The following is a 22,716-nucleotide window of genomic DNA, read 5'->3' on the forward strand; positions in this document are numbered from 1 at the left end:
CTAAGGGGCCCTGAAACTGAAGGCTACCACACCCCAGCCCAACCACACCACTCTCGGACCCTGAACCTGTAGAGGCTGGGAAACAGGCGGCCCTGCCAACGTTCTACCCCTAGTAGAGACACCTGGGGAGTTTGGTCCCCAGGCAATTCACAGGCCTTTCACCCTAAAAGTAAGGTGACCAGACGTCCCACTTTTGGTGGGACAGTCCCGATTTTTAACAATATTTCCCATATCCCACGGCATTTTTAAAAAAGTCCTGATTTTTTGAAAGAATGCACCACAAGCTAGGGTATATGGTTTTCGGCTGCCATGTGGCTATTTCGCCAGGATATGGGTGTTTTTTTTTTTTGTATTGCAATTATTGAGGATATGGGTTTTATCGATGGTGTCCCGCTGGTGTCCCGCTTTACCAATGTTAAAATCTGGTCACCTTACATTGAACTCAGACAGATTAAAAGTGACCTTGGCAGTTCCTCTGATGAACCTGTACAGTACATAGAGAGCTACCAGCACCTCGCCCTAGCATGACTAGCATGACTTGGCTTGGAAGGATGGGTAAAGGTCATACTAGGACAGAATATGACAGATTTTGAGAAAGAATGAGTGCTAGGAAGTTTGCAGAGAGTTTTCATGTGATGAATGATAAGTACCCAATAGGAGAAACAGCTGTGCCTAGTACTGCCCTGCTTGGGAGTATAATGATCCCAAGGGTGGGCACGGGAACATTTTCTGGTGTGCATCACAAATGGACTGAAGTCAGGCACACAAAAGGCCATTAATTAGGCCACCGTGGCAGCTATTCACCAGGGACCTGAGGAAAGCCCCATAGCCTTCTGAGGGCGGTTAAAAGAAGCCCCAAGGAATCACACCCCTGGAGACATGGATTTGTACGAAGGGCAAGTCTCACTCAGGGACAAATTTCTCACACAGGCCGCACCAGACATTTGAAAAAAGCTCCAGAAGTTAGCACTAAAGCCTGAAGGAGCTACCCTAGAAGAGGTGGTCACTAGTGCTAACACCTTTTACGCTAGGGACCAGGAGGGGGAGGTGCAGGTTCAGGAGAAGAAGAGAAGACATCAGACATGCCCAGGAACTGGCCACCCTGCTGACCACTGCCCATCACCCGCCTCCCAGGTTTCCCAGATTCTTGAACAAGGTGCCAAGTGCTATGTGTGTGGGGGCCGGGCCACTGGGCACGGAACTGCCCTAACTGAAATAGCCCCACCCCCCCCCACCCCAAGTCATGCTACCACTGCAAACAAACTGACCACAGGGATGTCCCCTGTCCTATGGCAAATAACTAGGAAGGGAGGTGCCCACAGGCCAGTGGGCAGCTGCTAATTGAAGATGGACCTGGCCAGGGAAGCAGCAAGAGATAGCTGTTATGTGTCTGGAACCTCGGGTGAGCAATCAATGTGGGAAGAAAGTCGGTAAATTTCCTCCTAGATACTGGGGCTGCTTATCCTGTCCTCACGTTCTTCCCTGGACCCTGCACACCATTCACAGGTGAAACTGTGGAATCGTTGCACCCAGACTCCTCAAAAACAGCCTACAGACAAGCACCCCTGAGAACTGTTGGGGTGTTTCAACACCACCCCAGGCCAGATAAGTACTCCACAGGAAACCCTACCTCAGACTCACCACAGCCTTGAAGCCAGTAAATGCATGCACACAATCCCTGTGTTTAAAGCAAACTGGCCCCCAGGCCTGTCAGTCCTAAGTTTTCTAAATTTCCTGTGACACTAACCCACACCTCCAAGGGCACTGCCATCTCCCCACTTTGTGCCTGCCTTACCTAAATTATGGACCTGTTTTATTTCTTCCAGAAGTCCACAGGTTACCAATGACTCTGAGCCAAGTTTGCCAACCCCAGAATCACCAGCTCCTGGACCACCCCAACCTCATCCATTGTGGGCCCTGAGTGGATAACCCCTTCCAACAGAGTAGAAAGGGTGTGAACCCAAGGCCCCATGTTGTGCCCCTTTTGTCCACAGGAAGCAGCTAGAGATGTCATTGCCCAGCACCCCAAAGATTTGGGTCCATACTCCTTTAGTGGGGAAATGTTAGGTAGGAAGAGACAGGGACAGAGGAGTTGTCCCCCCACATGCCTAAAGGCCCCTACAGGAGGTTGCTGTGGGGAGTCAGGCGAGCCTTAGCCAGTCATAAAGACTACTGGGCATGTGCCAATTCAAGCCCGAGTCAGGTGGGCAGTACACCTGGGCGGCCCAAACTAGGCCCATGTGGGCTTAACTCAGCCAATGGGGTCAGCCAATACCTTCAACCACACCTCCCAGCAAAAGGCCTCAAGTACCTGGACTGAGAGACCACCGCTTGCTCTCTTTCCTTCCTCCCCCTTCTGCTTGGCCGTGCCTTAGTTTCTCTGGCATCAGGTTACTACATGTGGGTGTGTAATCGGTCCCACAGGGCTGCCTGTGCTCAGTGACTATAAGACCTGAAACATCTTCCATCCTTTATAAAAACTCACTTGGATAACAAACCAGGCTTTGTTGTGAATTTTTTCTCATGCGAAGCCAAGTACTGAGGTATTTCACACCAGAGAAACCGAGCAGCCTCTTTTTATTCTCTTTCATCATTTGTCTAGTAATTTTAACTGTATATTTTAAAAAAATTAAATAAACCCAGAGACAAGGGAACATGTGATCCAAAATCAACGGCGAGGAAGGCGTAGGATGCCTGGTAGGGCTTGATCAAGGGCAATGTAATGAAGAGGAATTACTGAAACCCAAATGAAGGCTGAACATGATAGTGGGATTAGAGGAAAGTAAAAGGAAATAGAGGAAATAACTAGAAGGCAAAGGGCATTTATAGAGGTTCAAATACAGGCATGCGCATTTGTAAATGTATTTTATATAATGATAGGGAAATAGATCCATGTACATATATTTATATGTTAAGCATTAAGGTAGCAGACAGACATTGGGCCTCTACTCAAGTACTCCCTCAATGCAAGAACACTTTATTCTAATAACCTGGCACTCTGTGATGTTCACCTTCCCAACACAATTGCTGAAGACAAAATGGGTGCATAGAAAGTGTGAAGAAAGCTGATGGTGCTATCAAAATATATAGCATCTGGAGTTTTAAAGGCTTGAAGATAAACAAGATAAACACCTAGCTGAGAAGCAACACAAGCTCACATGGAAGAAGCACACTAGACTGTGTGATTATGAAGTGTTCATGGGAGCAGGTATCTGACATCAAAGACTCAGAACAAAAAATCATATCAATGTGAATGAGGGGGAGTGCAGAGTAGGGACCCAAAGGGCCATCTGTAGACAGTTGGACATCCCTTACAGAAGGGTCACAAAGAAGAGATGAGCCAGTCAGGGTGCAGTATAGCACCAATGAAACACACAAATTTCCTTTAGTTCTTTAATGCTTCCTTCCCCCTCCCCACCCCACTATCATGATCCCAATTCTACCTTATGAATCCGGCTAGGCCAGAGCATGTACACGGGTACAGATAAGAGCTGTAAACACAGGGAATCCAGGACAGATAAGCCCCTCAGGACCAATATGGAGAGTAGCTATACCAGGAGGTGAAGAGGAAGTTGGGGCAGGGGGGGGAATCGATCACAATGATTTACATATAACCCCCTCCCAGGGGGATGGGAAACAGAAAAGTGGGTGAAGGGAGACATCTGTCAATGTAAGACAGGAAAGTCATTTATAAATTATAAAGGGTTTGTAAGCGAGGGGAAGTAGGGGAGGGAAGGGAAAAATGACCTGATGCCAAGGGCTCAAGTAGAAAGAAAATGTTTAGAGAATGATGACAATAAGTATACAAATATGCTTGACACAATGGATGCATGTATGGATTGTGATAAGAGCTGTATGAGCCCCCAATAAAATGATTTTAATAAAAGCCTAAATGAATTATGATATGTGAATTATATGCCAATAAAATTGTAAAAGAAAAAAAAAAGAAACCCAAACCATTCACTGCCATCAAGTCAGCTCCTAGTCATCAAGCCGATTCTGACTCATGCCAACCCTCTAGGGCAGAGTAGAACTGCCTACATGGGTTTTCAAGACTGTAACTCTTTACAGGAGTAGAAAGTCTTATCTTTCTCCTATGGAGCAGCTGGTGGTTTTGAACTGTGGTTTTTGACTTTGTTGTTAGCAGCCCAACCTGTAACCACTACACCACCGGGGCTCTTATGTTACAGAGCATCTGAATTATTATAATTTCCCATCGAGAATATTACACTCGATTCTGGTAGGCAATTAACTCACCAATAGATAACCTTATGTGGTGGAGAGGCGCCTCTGTGGTGTAGTGGGTACGTGTTGGGCAGCTGACCTCAAGGGCCGCCTTTCGAAACCACCAGGATGCTTTGAGTCGGAATCAGTTCGTTGGCGGTGGCTTGGAGTTTGATTCTGGGCTCTGTTATGGTGGGTGCGCTTTCATATTACCTTCATGTTTAGAATGTGGCCTTCCTCCTAGCGCACAGGTTGTTTTTTTCAGAACAGCCTTGATTGTTTGCCGATGTCTATTCACCTGGATCTACACATGTGGGCTGCTCACAAGAAATCATATCATAGAGGCGTGGAAATGGATTTGATAGAGAAACTTGTCACCCTCGGTTGACCCTGAAGCTGGGGCTGAAAGAGCGTGACCTCTGTGTTGACTGAGAGGCGTTGCAGGCTCTTTTTTCATGGACGTTGGTGTCTTTCATTCCAGGTCAGGCACTCTGCCAAAATAGCTGCACCCAAATGAATTCATGTCTATGCATTTGATTTCAGACAAGTTCATGGGCCCAAAGCCACGCCCATAGCATTTCCGTAATGAACTAACTGGCACATCAAGTTTCTTTAGAAGCACAATGAACCATTCCAGGACCATATTGTCTAACTGAATGGGTCTCCAGCAACCTTGTCATCCTTTCAGACGTGTAAATTAAGGGGTGTGATAGTCACACCCTTTCTTTGCACTTGGTTGTAAGTTTCTTTGGTACATTGCAAAAAATAGCCATAAATTCCTTCCATCTCTGTATGCCCGCCTGCATACCCCTTTGCTCTCTGATGGCCTGTCCTCTTGTCTCACCCTCTGAATCTGGATTTTTCTTGAGTGACTTGTTCTATGCAGAGTGGTGAGAGCAAAGACTTACAAAGGGTTTGCCTTCTCCAGTGCTAAGAAACTCTTCTGCCACGTGGGAGATGCCTGGAATTTCGGGGTGAAAGAGAGACCTCAATGAAGCAGAGACCAGCAGTTTCAGCTGAGGTCTCCTTAGACCACTCAGCCTACTTGACAGGTGAATGAGGAGCCTCTGAGATCAGCCAGCCAGGCCCGGCCCGGCCAGGAGACCATTCCACCCAGAGACCAGTTTCCCCAGGTACCTCTCCAGCACAAAGAAAAGGTGAAAGGCAAAGAAGACACATTTCCTTATCAGTGGAAGAGATCCCGGGATTTGAAGAAGTTGGGTAGAGAAAGGATGTTCACACGACCCCCAAAGTGACTGAATAGACTCTTGGGTTTGGGGTCTGGAGAAAAGCACAGAGCAAGAAGTCCGGGTCTCAAGGACCACCATGACTGGAGAGAGGAGGTACCCTACAGAGGACCGGCCAATAGCAGAAGCCTCTCCGGAAAAGCAGCCTATGCTGGGAGGTCCACCATTAGCTGAACATAAGGTTGGACTCTACTTTTTATGGAGAGAAAGACGGGGCTTTCTACTCCCCTAAAGAATTAGTCTCTGGGTGAGGAGGCGGGTCTGAGAAGGACGAGAGCCTGCACTCTGGCATTAATCACCAATTGTCCCAGTCAGGAGGAAGAAGGGGAGGAAAGGAACACATCTCAGAAACCCACAGGGCCACTAGCAGTCAGCCCTGGCTCAATGGCAGTGAGTTAGATTTGTTTATTTTTCTACATTGTATCAGGTCTTTAGACTAAGGGTCCTTTGGACTTCTTTTCCAAAGAAATCCACCAACTCCCTGAATGCTTCATTCGGTGACAGGCATTCACATTTTCTGAATTCCAAGATGTTATGGCTTCTGTTAGGTGCCACAGAACGGGTTCCACCTCACCTTGACCCCACTGGCGAGCGTGGAACTGCCCCTCAGGATGATCTTGGCTGAGAGCTTTAAGGAGGTTGATTATGAGGCCTTTCTTCCAAGAAGCTGCTGCTGCTGGTTCTAACCACCAAGATCTTGGTCTGGAGCCAAGTCCCTTTAGCTGTTGTGCCAACAGGACTCTTTCAGTTCCAAAACAAAGCAGGTAAAATGCGGTTTTGTTCCCGTACTTGTTCATGGTGGTGCACTTAGGGGCTAACTGAAAGGTGGGCCATACGAACTCAGCGGTTCCACAGGGGGTGGGGAAATGTGGCATCTTAGGGCCACTCAACCACCCAGATGCCACTATAAATGAGAAGCTATAAATGGTTCCCATTGGAGAAGAGGGATAGGGGATGTGCATTGAGACACAACCTGAAGATTTCTGGTTAAGGTCCCTTGTGTGGTAGTTACATAATCTGGTGTCAACTTGAGACTGTTAAGAGTGAAGGGGTAGTAAAAAAAAATGGCTGAGCTGGAAACCAAAATCTGTCATCAGATTGGGCATTATTTTGGTGACCTTAATTTGCCTCCGGATAAATTTTTAAAGGAACAGATCAAACTAGATGAAGGCTGGGTATCACTGGAAACAATGATACAATTCAACAGGTCAAACCGTCTGACAACAGACTTTAATGTAATTGTAGAAGCACTGAGCAAACCAAAGGTGGAGCTTATGAAAATAAGTGAAGATAAAACTAAAATCAGAAGCTCTCCAAGCAAAGTGACGGATGGGTGTAAAAATTGTGTTAAACACAGATCTGTATATATTAAAGGATGGGTGGGTGTAAAAATTGTGTTAAACACAGATCTGTATATATTAAAGGATGGGTGGGTGTAAAAATTGTGTTACACAGATCTGTATATATTAAAGGCTTCCCAACTGACGCTACGCTCGATGACATCAGTGAAACACCAAATATTCAGATGAGAAGACCCTTGACTTTCTAATACTTTTCAAGGACGACTACCTTGCAAAAAAGAATGACGAAAGAAAGCAAAGTAAAAAGGAGGGTAAACAACGAGCTAAACAAGAGCAAGAAGGAAAACAGAAGTTAGCAGAGGCTGCTGAAACGAAGCTGCTTGCTGAAGTTCTCAGGCGACTTGGATGATCAGACCTGCAGGGAAGATTTGCACATCCTTTCGAAAGTCATGGGGAAATCAAGTGGATAGACTTTGTTCGAGGAGCAAAAGAGTTGACTATTTAAAGAAAACGCTCAAGAAGTGCTGGATCAAGTCAAAGATGCGAGTAACCATAACCTACAACTAAAAAAGAGAGACGTGGCGTGGGGAGTCCTAGAGGGAGAGGTGGAGAAAGCTGCACTGAAAACGGTCACGGACGAGCAACAGGAATCCCTGAACAAATGGGAAGTCTAAAGGTCGCAAATTTAAAGGAAAAGGAAATAAAGGCGCCCAGGCTGGGTCGGCTGAAGGGCAAGTACAGTTTCAGGGCAAGAGAACGGAATTTGATCGTGAGGATGAATGTGATGATGGTGGGGCAGCCGGCCCTGAGAAGAAGCAGGACCAAGAAGAGCCTGCATCCACACAACAGAACACAGGAAATGGTCCGGGAGACCAGTCGTTTAATCCACCACTGTAACACTCGTTTTATTGACAATTAATCTGCTTTTCTCTTTGGAGATTTTAAAAAAGAAAATCAAATTAGGTCCACTTCAATGTCCGCCTATAAGAAAGGAATATGTTTTTGTTGTTTTGTCTTTTTGTTTTCAGAGGATTTTTTAATGTATAGCTGTGTGTTAACAGATAATTCAAAAGGAAGGTTCTTCCACTAAATTGCCTTTTTAATATGAGGATATAATAGTATAAAATTTAATAAAGTATATGCTATATAAAAGGGGGGGAGAGTGAAGGGGTGGAGTTTATCCTGCCAACCAGGTCCCAGTTTGATGACCTCAGTTGAAGGTGCTATGGAGGTACATATCTCACAGAGGCCAGACCACACTCACTCCCTGCAAGACAATCCTGTTGACAAGTCAGTTGGAGCTACCCTGATGGAGCCAGAGCTCTGGAGCTGGAGGAGCCACCTGGAAACCCCTGCCAGCACTGAGATGTTTCCACTGCCACTGGATCCACAAGACGTTCCACCCACTGGCCTTTGATCTTCCTGCATTCGGCGTCATTGCATGTGTTGTGTGAGTCTGAAGAGGAATACATAGACTGGTATGGGACATATGGGCTAATATTGGACTTATGGACTTGATCTGGACTGAGCTGGGATATTCTCTTAATGTACATTCACTCTTTGATCAAGTTCTTTCTTATACATATATGATGTCTAAGAAATTTGTTTCTCTAGTCAACTCAGACTAACACACATGGGTGTTATTTACATGAGTACATTTAATTCATTGATTCATTACCTTGTGACTTGCACACTTTTCTGTATGTGTGCTTGTGACATCTGTGAGTCTCCAAGACCAGCTTCACTTCACACCAAATGCAAGTTCAGGAGTCCCCAAGACCATCCTCAGGTAATTCTCTGAAAGTATTCACAGAACTCACTGCAAGCTGCTGGAGTCCTGTATCGGAGCAGAATCCAGGAGACTTCTAATTATGAAGCTTCCAGTTATCTTTCCTGTAAGATGACAGCCACAGCTAACTTCTCCCAGCAACATTGTATGAACACACACAGGGTATCACCAGCCAGGGAAGCGCACCCAAGCCTGGGTGCCCAGAGGTCTTTATTAGAGGTTGGTTTCATAGACATGGTGGGCTTGACAACATGGTTTCTTTTAGCTTCCAGTCCCTTCAAAGGGTGAATTAATATTGCTTCAGCCTCATAAAGCATATTGTTAGTATAGACTATCTGGTCTGACTCAAAGTCCCTCGGAGAACAAGAATACTTATATCGGGCAGGACATTCTAAGGGTTTAGAAATTGCTTCCCAGGAGTACAGGAAGAACCAAGGTCGACCTCTCTGTGAAAAGTCAACTCTTTAATACACAGTGTTACACTTTACAAAGTAGAATAATTATAAATATATAACCATATCATAAATTACCTACTGCTGTCAAGGTGACTCTGATTCAAAGTGACCCTAGAAGGCAGAGTAGAGCTCCTCCTTTGGATTCCTGAGACAGTAAATCTTTATGGAAGCAAACAGCCTCATCTTTCTCCAGCAGAGCTGCTGGTGGGTTTGAACCACAGACCTTGCAGTTAGCAGTCCACTGTTTAACCTACTGCACCATCGGAGATCTTTTATAATTAATAAGACAATATATACCATGTCATATCACAGTCGATACTAGAGAGAAAATTTCAGGTGACCTGAGCACGGTAATCTCACCCTATAAATTCCAACTCGGATCTCTTGTTATCTATCACCCTGCTTTTTCATTCCAAACATCTGATTGTTTATTACTTCTTTAAAAATTGATATGCACCCCTACTATAAGCTCCTGAGTACTCGGCCAACACTCTCAAACTCTGGCCATCAATTTGAGTAGGACTCAGACTGAGCCTAAAGGACAAGGTCAATGCACCTGTGAGCCTTCATGTTTGTCTCAGGTAGAGCAGCTGCGGGCTTTGACGAGCTGTGAGGCGAGCAGGTAATAATCCATAACCACTATGCCACCAAGCCTCCTGCGGTTCGAAGCCTGAGCTTGATCCCCAATTCCGCCACCAAACTCTACCACGTTTTAATTCCGGATCATCATGAATGTAATTCCTCTTTTTCTTTTGCTCTTAATTTTTGTTAAGACAGCAAATTCTTTTTTTAATCATTTTATTAGGGGCTCATACAACTCTTATCACAATCCATACATATATCAATTGTGTAAAGCACATTTATACATTCACTGCCCTCATTCTCAAAACATTTGCTCTCCACTTAAGCCCCTGGCATCAGGTCCTCATTTTTTCCCCTCCCTCCCCACTCTCCCTCCCTCATGAGCCCTTGATAATTTATAAATTATTATTTTGTCATATCTTGCACTGTCCGACGTCTCCCTTCACCCACTTTTCTGTTGTCTGTTCCCCAGGGAGGAAGTTATATGTAGATCCTTGTAATCGGCTCCCCCTTTCCAATCTACCCTACTTCCACCCTCCCAGTATGGCCACTCACACCACTGGTCCTGAAGGGGTCATCTGCCCTGGATTCCCCGTGTTTCCAGTTCCTATCTGTACCAGTGTAAGGTAGAATTGGGATCATGATAGTGGGGCGAGGGGATAAAGCATTTAGGAACCAGAGGAAAGTTGTATTTTTCATCATTGCTACATGGCACCCTAACTGGTTCATCTCCTCCTCAAGACCCTTCTGTAAGGGGATGTCCAGTGGCCTACAAATGGGCTTTGGGTCTCCACTCCACACTCCCCTCGTTCACGATATAATTTTTTGTTCTGATGATGCCTGATACTTGATTCCTTTGACACCTCATGATCACACAGGCTGATGTGCTTTTTCCATGTGGGCTTTGTTGCTTCTAAGCCAGATGGCCGCTTGTTTACCTTCAAGCCTTTAAGACCCCAGATGCTATATATTTTGATAGCTTTCTTCACATTTACTTATTCATCTGCCTTGTCTTCAGTGATTGTGTCTGGTAGGTGAACATCATAGAATGCCAGTTTAATAGAAGAAAGTATTCTTATATTGAGGGAGTACTTGAGTGGAGACCCAATGTCCATCTGCTACCTTAATACTAAACCTAAAAATATGTGCACATAGATCTATTTCCCCATCATATATAAATATATTTACATATGTACATACCTGTATTTAGACATCTATAAATGCCCTTTGCCTCCTAGCTCTTTCCTCTATTTCCTTTGATTTTCCTCTTGTCCCACTATCATGCTCAGTCTTCATTAGGGTTTCAGTAACTCCTCTCGGTTACATTACCCTTGATCATGCTCTACCAGGCCTACTACACCCTCCTCACCACTGATTTGAATCACTTGTTGTTCCCTTGTCCCTGGGTTTGTTAACCTTTCCCCCCACTTCCCCTTCTTGCACCTCCCCCCCACCCCCGGCACTGTCGGTACCATTGTTTTCTCCTCCAGATTGTTCATCCAGCCTATTTAGACAGACTTGCGGAGATAATAACATAAGACAACAAATTCTTATGAGCTTCAAAAATCATGGAAAAACAGAATTGAAAGATAATGAAATTTTCCCACATACTTTTTGAAGCCCCATCATATCCCTTGTATTATCTCCTAGATTAGTCTTGTTATATAAATACTTCATCCTAAACAGTTTTTCTTTTCCATCCTTCCTCCTTTTCCTCTGTAATTTCCTATCCCTCTCTTCTCCTTGTTCCTCTACCCCCAGCTGCCTCATACTCTTCAAAATCTTGTCTTTTGTTGTAAAAAAAAAAACGTTTCTTTTTATTTTTCTTTATAATAATGGTGTTATTGAATATTTAGCTCCATAAGATTGGCTAGGTTTGCTAAGCATAATGTTCTCCAATTTTGCCTATGCCATCCAGTGCTTAAGAGAGTGGTCCCTGTTTTTACATTGTATGAATGTATGAGTTTATTCATGCCTCTATAATCGGAGTTATTGGTTGTTTCCGGTTTTGCAATTATATAAATTGCTACGATAGACATAGGTATATATGTCTGTATTCTTTACTTTTATTATTACTATTATTCTTTACTTCTTTAGGGTGTTGACCCAGGAGAGAAATTACTGGATCATAAGGTACTCGTATTGCGTTTGTTTAAGGATGTTGCCTTATTGTGCTCACTCAACTCTACAATCCACCAGCAATGGAAGAGTATTCCATAATCGCTCCATCTTCTCCAGCATTTATTACTTTGTTTTATTGAATTTTGCTAAAAGTGTCAGTGTCAGGTGGCATCTCATCCTTGTTTTAATTTGTAGTTCTCTTATTGCTCATGAACACCAATGATCCTTCCGATTATTGCGGGCCACCTGGATGTCCTCTTTGGTCAAATGTCTACTCATGTCTTGTGCCTATTTTTTAATTGGGTTACTTGCATTTCTTATTAAGATTCTGTCGTTTTCGACAGATTTCGGAGATTAGCTCTTCATCTGAGCTAATCTAATTGGCTCAGTATTTCTAATGCTTTTTTCCCAGCCTGAATTCTCCTTTATCTTTTGAAGAAGTCTTTTGAAGTGCCTAATGTTCTATTTTCAGAAGGTCTCAGTCCTGTCTTTCAGAGTGTGGATTTTCCCCAGGATGTTTGGGACCATGTTTACTCTTTGTATTAGCGTCCTTCAGTGAGTTCCCTTTTTCATTGATGCATACAAACTATTTTGATTGCAGTCTTTGTGTGGCAAAATTTCTGAAACCTTATATTCCTGGGGACCTTATTAGCAGACCTTCATGTTTGGGTACTTTGGGCTAGATTTAGAATCCTAGATTTTAAGTTCTTGTCCCTTAATGTTTTTAAACCGTATCTTCAAGGTTTGTTTTTTTTTTAACAATTTATTGGGGCTCATACAATTCTTATCACAGTTCATACATATACATACATCAATTGTATAAAGCACATCTGTACAGTCTTTGCCCTAATCATTTTTTTTCCTCTTTTCTTTTTTTACATTTTATTAGGGGCTCATACAACTCTTATCACAATCCATACATATACATACATCAATTGTATAAAGCACATCCATACATTCCCTGCCCCAATCATTCTCAAAGCATTTGCTCTCCACCTAAGCCCCCTGCATCAGGTCCTCTTTTTTTTTCCCCTCCCTTCCCTTTCCCCCTCCCTCATGTGCCCTTGGTAATTGATACCTCGTTATTTTGTCATATCTTGCCCTATCCGGAGTCTCTCTTCCCCCCTTCTCTGCTGTCCCTCTCCCAGGGAAGAGGTCACATGTGGATCCTTGTAATCAGTTCCCCTCTTCAAGGTTTTCTTGAATCTTGTGTTGCTGTAGGACAGTAGCTCAGTGATTAAAACCTACAGCTGTTATCCAAGAGGTTGGCAGTTCAAACCCACTAGCCGTTCTTTGAAAGACGTGGCAATCTGCTTCTGTAAAGACTCCCGGCGGTGGAAACCTATGGGGCAGTCCAAGTCAGCTTCGACTCAAGGGCAGGCTTTGGTTTGAGTGTAATGTTGTTTAAAAATGTAGTGTCCGGAGGTGGTAGAGGAAGCAGAGAGGAAGGGGCACGTCAAAAACCATGTTAAATGCTGGAGTTGAGTCCAAAGCACCAGCTTAGAGCATGTGCATGTGAAGTGGATATCTCTTTAGAGGCGATGAGGCAAGAGGTTGCTCAGGGTTGGGCAAACAGGCCAATCAGAAAGAAACCAAAGTGGCACATGGGCATCTTGGAATGGCCCAGTTATGTGGGAGAATGAGAAGCAAGCCCTTCAGGAAACGGTCAGAAGGCTGAAATTCAAGGCCGATGGAAGAGGTCTCTGGTGCATTGGGTAATAGCTGGAAAGCAACCATCAAAAGCCGAGATCCAGAGGAAAGCACGCACACGCCCAGTGGGGTGGAGGGTATTGGAAAGTCCCACTCCGGGCCATAGGAAGATTCTCGACGAGGGGAGACCTTCCTAACAGATTCAAGTGTAGCCAGATAAGGGATCAGCATTTACGGTGGGAAATCCGGGTCACACACAGTCTCAACCACACAAATGGAGCACTTAGGGAGAGGACAGCGGAGAGTTAGTGTCTCGCACTCATGTTTCTCCAGCTCCACAATTCTGAGCAACTGCCAGAAGCTAGGCCTTGGGATCACTGTCTCCTTCCCTACTGACCAGTCTTCTGTCATCGCCGTGCTGGTCACTGACTCAGGTTTAGAAGTGGTATTGACCTTGCTCACCAAAGATTGTCTCGTTGCCTCAAGTAGAAGCACCGACACCTGCTACACCTTCACTTCATCCAACTGGATAGGACGTGGGAGGGGGACTTTGTAACTGAAATAGGACGTCTCCGCCTTGTCTCATGTGAACAATGACATTTTCTTTTGCAGTGACTTAGCTGGACTAGTCAAGTCACATGGTTTAAAACAGTGGTTCTCAACCTTCCTATCATGATCCCAATTCTCCCTTACAAATCCGGCTAGACCAGAGGGCGTACACTGGTACAGATAGGAACCGGAAACACAGGAAATCCAACATGGATGATCCCTTCAGGACCGGTGGTGATACTGGGAGGGTGGGGTGGAAAAGGGGAACCGATTATAAGGATCTACATACAGCCTTCTCCCTGGGGGACGGACAACAGAAAAGTGGGTGAAGAGAGACGTTGGACATTGTAAGACATGACAAAATAATAATTTATAAATTATCAAGGGTTCATGAGGGAGGGGGCATGGGGATGGAGGGGAAAATGAGGAGCTGATACCAAGGGCTCAAGTGTTTTGAGAATGATGAGGGCAACAAATATACAAATGTACTTGACACAATGGATGGATGGATTGTGATGAGTTGTATGAGCCCCCAATAAAATGATTAAACAACAAAAAGAGGGAGAGTTCCCTTCCCAAGGGAATGGTTCCCATTTCTCTTCAGGAAACGGGTACCACAGAACTTTACTCCCTACAGTGATTTTACGACATTTCCTTTCATGATGAAACCTTTTTTCAAGCACCCAACCCTCAACCCAATGTGCCAAGCCAATTAAGAGCAGGGCATCATTTTAAAGTGGAGGCTGTGACCTGGAAGCGTAATAAAAATGACTGTTTTCTGCTTGAGTGACCCTGGTCTTGGGGAACCAGGGCTTTCCCTGAAATTGACCCCTAAAAACTTCCAGGAGGACCTTCCCCCACCCCCACCCTACTGCCACCAAATCTCAGCTCCCAGATCCACAAGTCTCCCAGAGATACAGGCAACAAGCCATTTTCAATAAAAGTTTCCTTTTATTTTGACATTGAAACCGTGGAATAAAGTGGTTTACGAACACAGCAACTTTCACCGAAAGGAAGCTGGGGGTGGGTGTCCGCCCATAACAGAACCAGATGGACAGCCAGCTGCCCCACCTTCCCCGAGCAAAGTACAGAGCAGGTGAAACGGGTGGGGAGCCAGGTACAATCAAACTCCAGGAGGTACATTTTTTGAAGTGACTGTAATTACAGACTAGGGTAGCACTTAACTTTGAAAACATCACAAGCAGGAGTACCCCCTTTCAGCCCTTACCACAATTCAGTCATAGAAATGACCGGTTCTCTACTCTGAGTGAATGACTTCTCAGGGCCTCATGGGGGCGGTCGGGGGGGGGGGGGTTCTTTTGGCTAACTCTGGGTTCCTCAGATCAGGATCAGGATTCTGAGGAAAGGGGGGTGGGGCACAGTAAGAGTGGCGATGTCATTCACTACGTAAACTCAATCCCTGCTGAAATTCAGTGTAAACCTTTCCAGAGCAGTGAGTTACATAGGATTTGCACAGAAAAGTTACAAGTGATCCCCGCCTATCCCGCCCCCACCCCCACCCCACTCCTTCCTGAAGGAAATAATGAGTAAAGACGGGCAGCTGAACACACCTTTTGTGCTTTGGGCCAAGGGTGGGAGGTACCAAACACCACTCGAGTGGGAGGGGAGAAGGAAACACACAGACAGGGCTTCTGGCCAACACTGGGCAGGGGGAGGGGGAGGGGGATCTAAGGGAGAGGCAGGGGTGTTCCTGCCCACCCAGGGGCAACTGTGAAAGCTGTACCTGTTAGAATAGCATTCTCTTAACCAAGTGAAGGAAACCGCGAAGAATTAAACTTATTCATGGTGGGGCGGGGGAGGAAAGTTTGGGGAATTAAAACAATCCAGTGGTCACTGGAAAATGTCTCCCTCGCTTTTCTTTTTTAATTAAATTTTTTTACCTTCCCCCCACCCCATTTTTTTTTTTTTGGCTTTTAAATTTTTTTTTTTTGGAAAGTATTTTTAAGGTCATCTTTTTCCCGCCCCCCGCTTTGGAGAAAGAAATCTTCCCTCCCCCCTAACCTAAGCAAGTGAAGTTTGCCACTACCTAATTTATCTATTGTTCTGCTAAGAGGTAGATAAAACAAAAGTGAAATGGGACTTCTATGAGGAGGCGCATTAGAGGATGGGGAGCCGCTGGCCCCGCCCAGTGGCACTCCCTGACTACCAGACAGCCTGAGCAGGCCCTGAGGACCACGCCCCCAGGTTCTCGAGGCCAAGGCTTCTGCTCCACCGAGGGGAGTGGGGTGTGGGGCAGAGGGGGTTTAGACCTCTCAAAGAAACCCTGTTCAAGGTGTCCTCGCTCTGGCTTCCCCAGGCTTCTTGACTAGGGGGGCTGAGTGGTGGTCCCAGCTCTTATTCCAACCAGCTGCCTCGGTTGGAAGGGAAGAGGCGATTTCTTTCCTCACCATCTGGTCCAACAAAGCTACAGTAGGTGAGAGGGATGAGCTGGACGGAAAAGGGTAAGCTAGGAGACCCCAGGGCAAGGAAGGCAGAGAGGGGAGACCTGATGGCCAGTCCTGACCCATCGATGAGTTGAGGAGGGGGTGTCCTGGCAGGTTTGCCCGTCCCCCAGTGACAAACCTTTGTTGCACCCGTCTCAACTCACATCTCCTGGCTGGGATTCGTTCTATGGGATTCATACCCTTAAGACTAAGTCCCTGCCCTGGGTTCCGATTTTATTGTACGGATTGAGGTAGTTAATCCATTTATACTCGTAGCACCTGTGGCTACTGAAAACACACGCTCCCAAGGAGCTTCCTGCTATTTCATCCAAGGAAAAATAAAACTTCTTTCTTTTGTCTTGTCAGTCCGGATTCAACCACACTGGGGGGCCAGTATGGGCACTATCAGACTGTGCCCCATGGAGACACAGGGTCAGGGTTCTTGCCCTCACCCTCTCAACCCCCTCCCTGCCCTGTCCCGCACAAGAACCCGGAGGTCCCCAAAGCGACGTGTTTCGTTGGTTCTCATCTAAGCCTGAATTCAAGAGAAACATCCTGCATCTACGTGGGAGGGAAATAGCTTCTGTCTCCCCTGGCATTTCGGAGGCTTGCCCCCCAGTCTTCCTGCAAGTATTGTGTCGGCCTGCTTTCCTTCCACCGGTTTCTCAGCAAACAGGCCAACCTGTTTAAATGCCTGGTTGAAATGTCCAAGCCACTAGCATGTCTCCCCATAAGCACTTCCAGAGAAGGAAAGGTCTCCCCGCTTCTCTGGAGGGAAGGGGGAGGTGCCAGCTTCTCTTGTGAAGCGCCTCTCTGAGGTAGTTAAATAGCACTGCTCTTCCCCCTTGGGCGGAGGGGTCTCTCTGGGGTGGGAGGAGGGGAAGGCACCCTTGAAAGCTAACTGATGCCCCTCCTCACTGCTAGTCTGCCAGGCCTGGGGGAACCCCCCTCCCCCCCGGGGAGCTACCTCTACAGTGGAGGCAGGGGATTGAGGGCAATCCCACAGGAGGAACTTGACTCCGTGGGGCCCCGAACTCACCCTCCTTACCCCAAAGTGCAACCAGGAGCCCTTTCTCAGCTCCCTACCCCTTGGCAAGTACCATTTCCAAGTTCCCCAGGAGCCTCAAAAGTGAAGGGACTTGTCTTTAGTTCACGGCTGTCGGGAGCCCTCCCCTCTTGGACAGCTCAGGTACATGTGAAAAGACAGTGATTGCTTTGAACTCAGAAACTGCCTCCTCTCAGCCTCTTCCTGCCTGTCTATCTGTCTGTCTGTCTTTGGCACAGAAGAAAACGGACACGTAGAACCAGCTGGAGCGGTCCCCTCCAGTGGTCTCTGGGTTTTACGTGGGGTCTTTTCTGAAATAGCTCCCAGCTGCCCCATTGCGTGGCGCTCAGGGAAAGGGGAGAAGATGTGTAAAGACTGGGAGGAGGGGAGGAAAGAGGGTGATCTAACTCCCTGTCCGTCCAAATGGCTGTCTCCTACCCAGACCCCTCAACGGGAGAGGAGTCCACAACCCAAACTGAAAAAGGCCCCCGGACCCCGGAGGGGATTAAAGCAAGCCCTCTGGGGGTAAATGGCAGATGCCGCTTCAAAGCAAGTTGGTGAATCAAACCATTTTGGTTTTTTGTGTTCCGAAGAATCAACAACAAAAATCAAATCTAGCCAAAGAGATGGTCCTTTCTTGGAAATATATATGTCACTCACACACATATATATATACACACACATCTTAAGAGTACAGAAGTGGTTAAAAAAGATTTTTTTCCCCCTCCAAAGTCACTTTTCTCAAATCCTATCATCCAAATCTCCCAAGTGCTTCTCACCATAGCTGTGATCTCACCAAGGAAATGGAGGTACTGTGCCGGCGGCCAGGGAGGTGCCCCCAAGGCCTGTGACCGTGTGGGTCAAAGAGGGACCCATCCAAAAGGCCATTTCTCCTGCTAACCCTAACCCACCAAGCCACATTCCTTTTGCTTCCCGAAGTGTAACTTCTGCAATTTTCTGGCTGGGCAAAGAAAGGTGACAAGCAGAGTCTTGCCTAATCCAATCAAGTTAAGTTTGTCAGTTCCGGGCCACGCCTTTCCCTAAAGCTGTCTCTTCTGAGCGCGGGATCAGCCAGAGGAAAAAGACGGGACCCTTAAGGTGTGAAGGGAGCAGGATCCCAAGGACACTGAACACTGCAACAATCATATTTCAGGTACTGTGGGAATGTCTCTCTTTTTTTCCTTCTTCTTCCGATGATTATTTGAACCAGATATTAAAGCATGCTTGCTGCTGGAACTTCACTTTAATTCCTTACATGGCCGATGTCTGAATGTTACCTGCTTTATTTTGGGGACAAAGCCTAGAGAGCCAGGGACGGAAAGTAACTGGGAGACTCTTTTTGTGCTTAGGAGAGATGGGAAGCTTCATGACGCTGGCCTGACATTAGTCCTGAGCGCTCTGCTGCTTCTCCTCTTTGGGGTATAGACAGTTCAGGCTGTGCAAGTGGAAATGACATGGGGAGACGGTCATCTGACCCGAATCGAGGCAGGAACCTGGCCCCGCTTTGGTGTCACAGCCTGTCTGTTTGCCACCCACCACCCTAAATTGAGAATTCCCTACGTTTGATCCACTTTCAGGATCAATCGGATCTGTTGAAAGAAGATAGGGAGACAGGGTGGGAGGCAGTTGTCTGTCTGTTTGGCCCCTGGTCTGTGGATTGAAACTAAGAAGCCCAGCAAGATGGGGCTGAGGTGAAGCCAACTCACATGAGAAGCAGCTCAGGGGCGAAGCAGACGGCCCTGTCTGAGGCTGAGAGGGCAGCTGGTTTCTCTTCACGGAGTGGAATCTTGGCTCCCCGATTTTTGGACAAAGAAACAGAGGTCTAAGAGTCTATTTTTAGGTATTATTTCTCTCCTCGATAAAACGGAGGCAATATTTTTAAATATCTCCACAGCACCACGGGTGGGAAAAACTAGGCAGAATGTCTTGGAACCAAAGAGAGAGCGTGGGAAGGCCCAGGGCTTGTTGGGGCGCTGTGGTTTTGTCCTGGGGGCCCCCACAGCTCGGCCCCTCTGGGCCCTTCCCTCTCAGCCCCAGCCTTTCCCAAGGCGCCAGTCCCTGCCGCCTTCCCTCCTGGGCCTATTCTCCTAAAAGGTTACTGGCTCAAGTTGTAAGAAATTACGAAACATAACTTTCTCATTTTTTTTCTTTTCATTAAAAAAATAAAATATTCAAGACTATCAGCTTCTCTTTTGCTTTGTTTCTCTCTCTCTTTTTTTTATATAAAATATCAGCAAGCCGCAAAGGAAAAAAAAAGATCAAAAAATTATTTTTAAAAAAATGGGAGGGGTGGGACACACAAAAAAAGGAAAAATATTTGCTGAGGTAACTTCATACCTTGAGGTAGTTTACTTCACGCACAGCATGGCCTGACTCCACCCACGTCTCCGCGTGGGTCTCGCGTATTACTGCTGTTGTTGCAATGTCGGGGAGAGGGGAGCCCCGTGCCCGGGCTCCTCCGCCCTTCCCCCACACTTGAAAGGGCATTGTCCGGGGGGGCTACAATGCATCACTTGGCGAATATCCATCAAGATTCAGTCTCATAGGAGGGGGGTCTCACCTCATCTAACCCATGCTGCCGCTCTCCGCGGGGCTGGCCTTCCAGTGGGATCGTGCGGAGCCTAGCAAGTTAATAAATTAAGCGACTGACCCTTTTGTGCATACGGTGCTGCTATTTCGGGGTGGTTTTTTTTTTGTTTTTTGTCATAACTTGACTCGCGGAGGCAGAAGCCATTGGTTACAACGCGGCTAGGATCGAAGCAGAGGCAAGCACCCTCCAATTCACTGAATATTCATATTGGCCAGATGATGGATTTGCGCTCCATTGGGAGCTCAGGGTTGGGTTCCAAGTCCCGCCACCACCAAGGGAAGAGTGCCGTGGTGGGGGGTGGGGGGGCACCCTGTAACCCCTGTTTCTGGGAACCAGCCCTCACCGGAGCACATGGGCTGAGGATCGGGCACGCACCATGGCAACCTTCGGGGCAACTCAAGTCCTCTAGGGAACTGAGACTTTATCAAGGGGAGTTAGCCTCCCCTTCCCAGTGCTCATCTCCAATCATTAAAATAGACTTTAAAAAATATATATAATCCGCCTGAGAAAGATGGGAATCAGGGACAGTCCTGAGCCCCTATGCCATTGGGCATTTGGTACCACCCGTGGGAACCTGGACACAGGGTGGAACCCGTATGGCTAAAGGAACTTGAGTGGAGCAGGGACCTTGGGGTGGCGGGGGCGCCAGCAGAGAAGGGGGAAGTTTAACTGTGCCAATTTTCCAGGCTGGTGATCTGGAAGGTAGAGCCATAGGGGCACTCATTTTAAACGTGGATTATTATCGTTATTATCTATCTCAGTCATCTTTCTCCCCCATTTCTCTTTTCCTTGCTGTTCCTTGCTTGGACAGGCAAAGAAGGGGCTCGAACCACTGGTACGTCTTCTCCCCTTTGAGTCAATCACATAAGCAGAGCAATGCATTAGTTCCCATTTTTTCCCGGAAGCAGCAAAGATAAAGCAATTAATGTGGCTATAGAAAAGGGGATGTCGGGGCATGAGAATAAAAGTATTTTAATCAAACAAACCAAGTAGAAGAGTGGACGGATTTCTGGGAAAAGAGGCAAACCACCCTCTACTAAAAGGCTGAAGGGAATTTTATTTCATTTCCCACTGGGGTCTGACCTCAGTGGAGACCGGAGACCTCACTTAATCCACGTTTAAAAGCACCCTGAGTTAAGAGTTTCAATGGCGACATCCCGAAGGGTGGACAGTGGTGGGGGTGGGGATGGGGGCTGGGGGTTGTCAATTGACCGGGTGTTTGGAGCCAAGATCAGGGTTCCTCACTGGAACGGCTTTCTCAAGCCAAGTGGGCAAACCTGATCTACCTTCGGGCTCCCAGATCCCTGATTCCCATACATTCTCAGGCCTGCGTTGAGTGCGCACGCTCAACTTCCACTCCCTGTTTTCGGGCTGACAGGAGGGGGTATGGATGGTCACTTCCTCCGTGCCTGCGCCTGGTTACTCTGTCCCTTCTGGTGCTGCTGCTTAACTTGAGCCAGGATGTCCCGGATCTTCCGCTGAGCCATCTGTGGAAGACACAAGAAAGCGAGGAGTGAGCCCCTCCGGCGGCAAGGAGAGATCTTGTGTAGCGTGAGAGGGGCCATCAGCACCCAGACGCAGGAAGCCGTGGGACTCAGCAGGGATATAAGGAGGAGACTGAAGGTTAGGGACGACCCCGAGCAGCCACCAGATAATACACCAAATACTGGACGCAAGACCGGTGAAGGGCCACAGCTGTAGAAACCGGTTCAAGGTCAACTTTGACAAAGTTTACAATTCAAGGAGTTGGCACCTATATGGTAAGGAAACAAAAATGGAACTCTTAGCATTTCCAGGCAGACGTATGTACTGTGTCGGCGGATGATCGAAAATTAAGAAAATTCAACATAAAACTACTACTTATGCAAATATCCCAAGGAAGCGGGAAATGATGCCTGTATATGGACTAACAAAATGGTGGACCAAGAAGGGGGCGGGGGCGACCAAAGGATCAGTGTCCTTATTTTTTCCTTCTTAACAAAGCTCTGTAAGGGAAAGCAACTGGTGGGGAAATAAAGGGCTTCACTTTATATAAAGTTACTAGAACGTTCCTTTCCAACAATGGAGTGCTCGGGTTCTTGACTGTAGATAAAGTTAGACCAGAATGGGGAGAGTTGTTGCGATTTTTGTTTTCTTTATACTGAAGTATCCACCATTGTAAAAAGCTGTCGTCCTTGATCTTCAACTGTAAGTTCTTCAAGCGCCCTTCATTTTCAGCCAGCCGAGCTGTATCATCGTAGGTCGTTAATGAATCTCCTCAGCTCCTGATGCCACATTGCCCACACAGTCCGGCCTCTCAGACTGCCTAGTCGGCATGTCGACTGAAAGCACACCACCCTGACACTCGCCTTTCCTGACTTCCAGGTAAGCAGCACCCCCCTGCTCTGTTCTAACAACTGCCTCTTGAACTCTGCACAGGCCCTGAGTGAGCACACTAAGTATTTTGTATTTCCAATTCTTCATAATGTTATCCATAATTTATAATGATTCATACAGTCTAACATTCATACAGGTCTAATATGTTCTGTTTTCCGTCAAGATCCATCTGATATCTGCAACCTTGTGCCGATCCTTTCTACAGTCACCTTTCCGTGGAATGGGCACCTGTATGGCTCTCTTTCTATCAGTTTGCTGGTAGCTGTCTTCCAAGTTTGGGGGGTAGAGGATTGAGTATCTCCACTATTTCGCAAGTTTGGGGAGACATTTAGATTGGTTTGCC

The 22,716-nt window shown here is 46.6% G+C and overlaps 1 protein-coding gene and 1 pseudogene across 1 annotated transcript in view; one reads left to right on the top strand and one right to left on the bottom strand.

Moving 5' to 3' along the window:
• The first annotated feature begins 6,535 nt into the window (after positions 1-6,535).
• On the top strand, positions 6,536-7,669 carry LOC142458715 (lupus La protein pseudogene; annotated as a pseudogene).
• A 12,031-nt stretch (positions 7,670-19,700) lies between these two features.
• IGF2BP1 (insulin like growth factor 2 mRNA binding protein 1) overlaps positions 19,701-22,716 on the bottom strand; it is a 45,738-nt gene continuing 42,722 nt past the window's right edge. Inside the window, exon 15 of the mRNA XM_075559306.1 lies at positions 19,701-21,484. Coding sequence (XP_075415421.1) covers positions 21,392-21,484 — 93 coding nt within the window. The 3' untranslated portion in view covers positions 19,701-21,391. The remainder of the gene's footprint in view (positions 21,485-22,716) is intronic.

This window comes from Tenrec ecaudatus, chromosome 10, assembly GCF_050624435.1.
Source record: "Tenrec ecaudatus isolate mTenEca1 chromosome 10, mTenEca1.hap1, whole genome shotgun sequence".
NCBI classification, from domain to species: domain Eukaryota; kingdom Metazoa; phylum Chordata; class Mammalia; order Afrosoricida; family Tenrecidae; genus Tenrec; species Tenrec ecaudatus.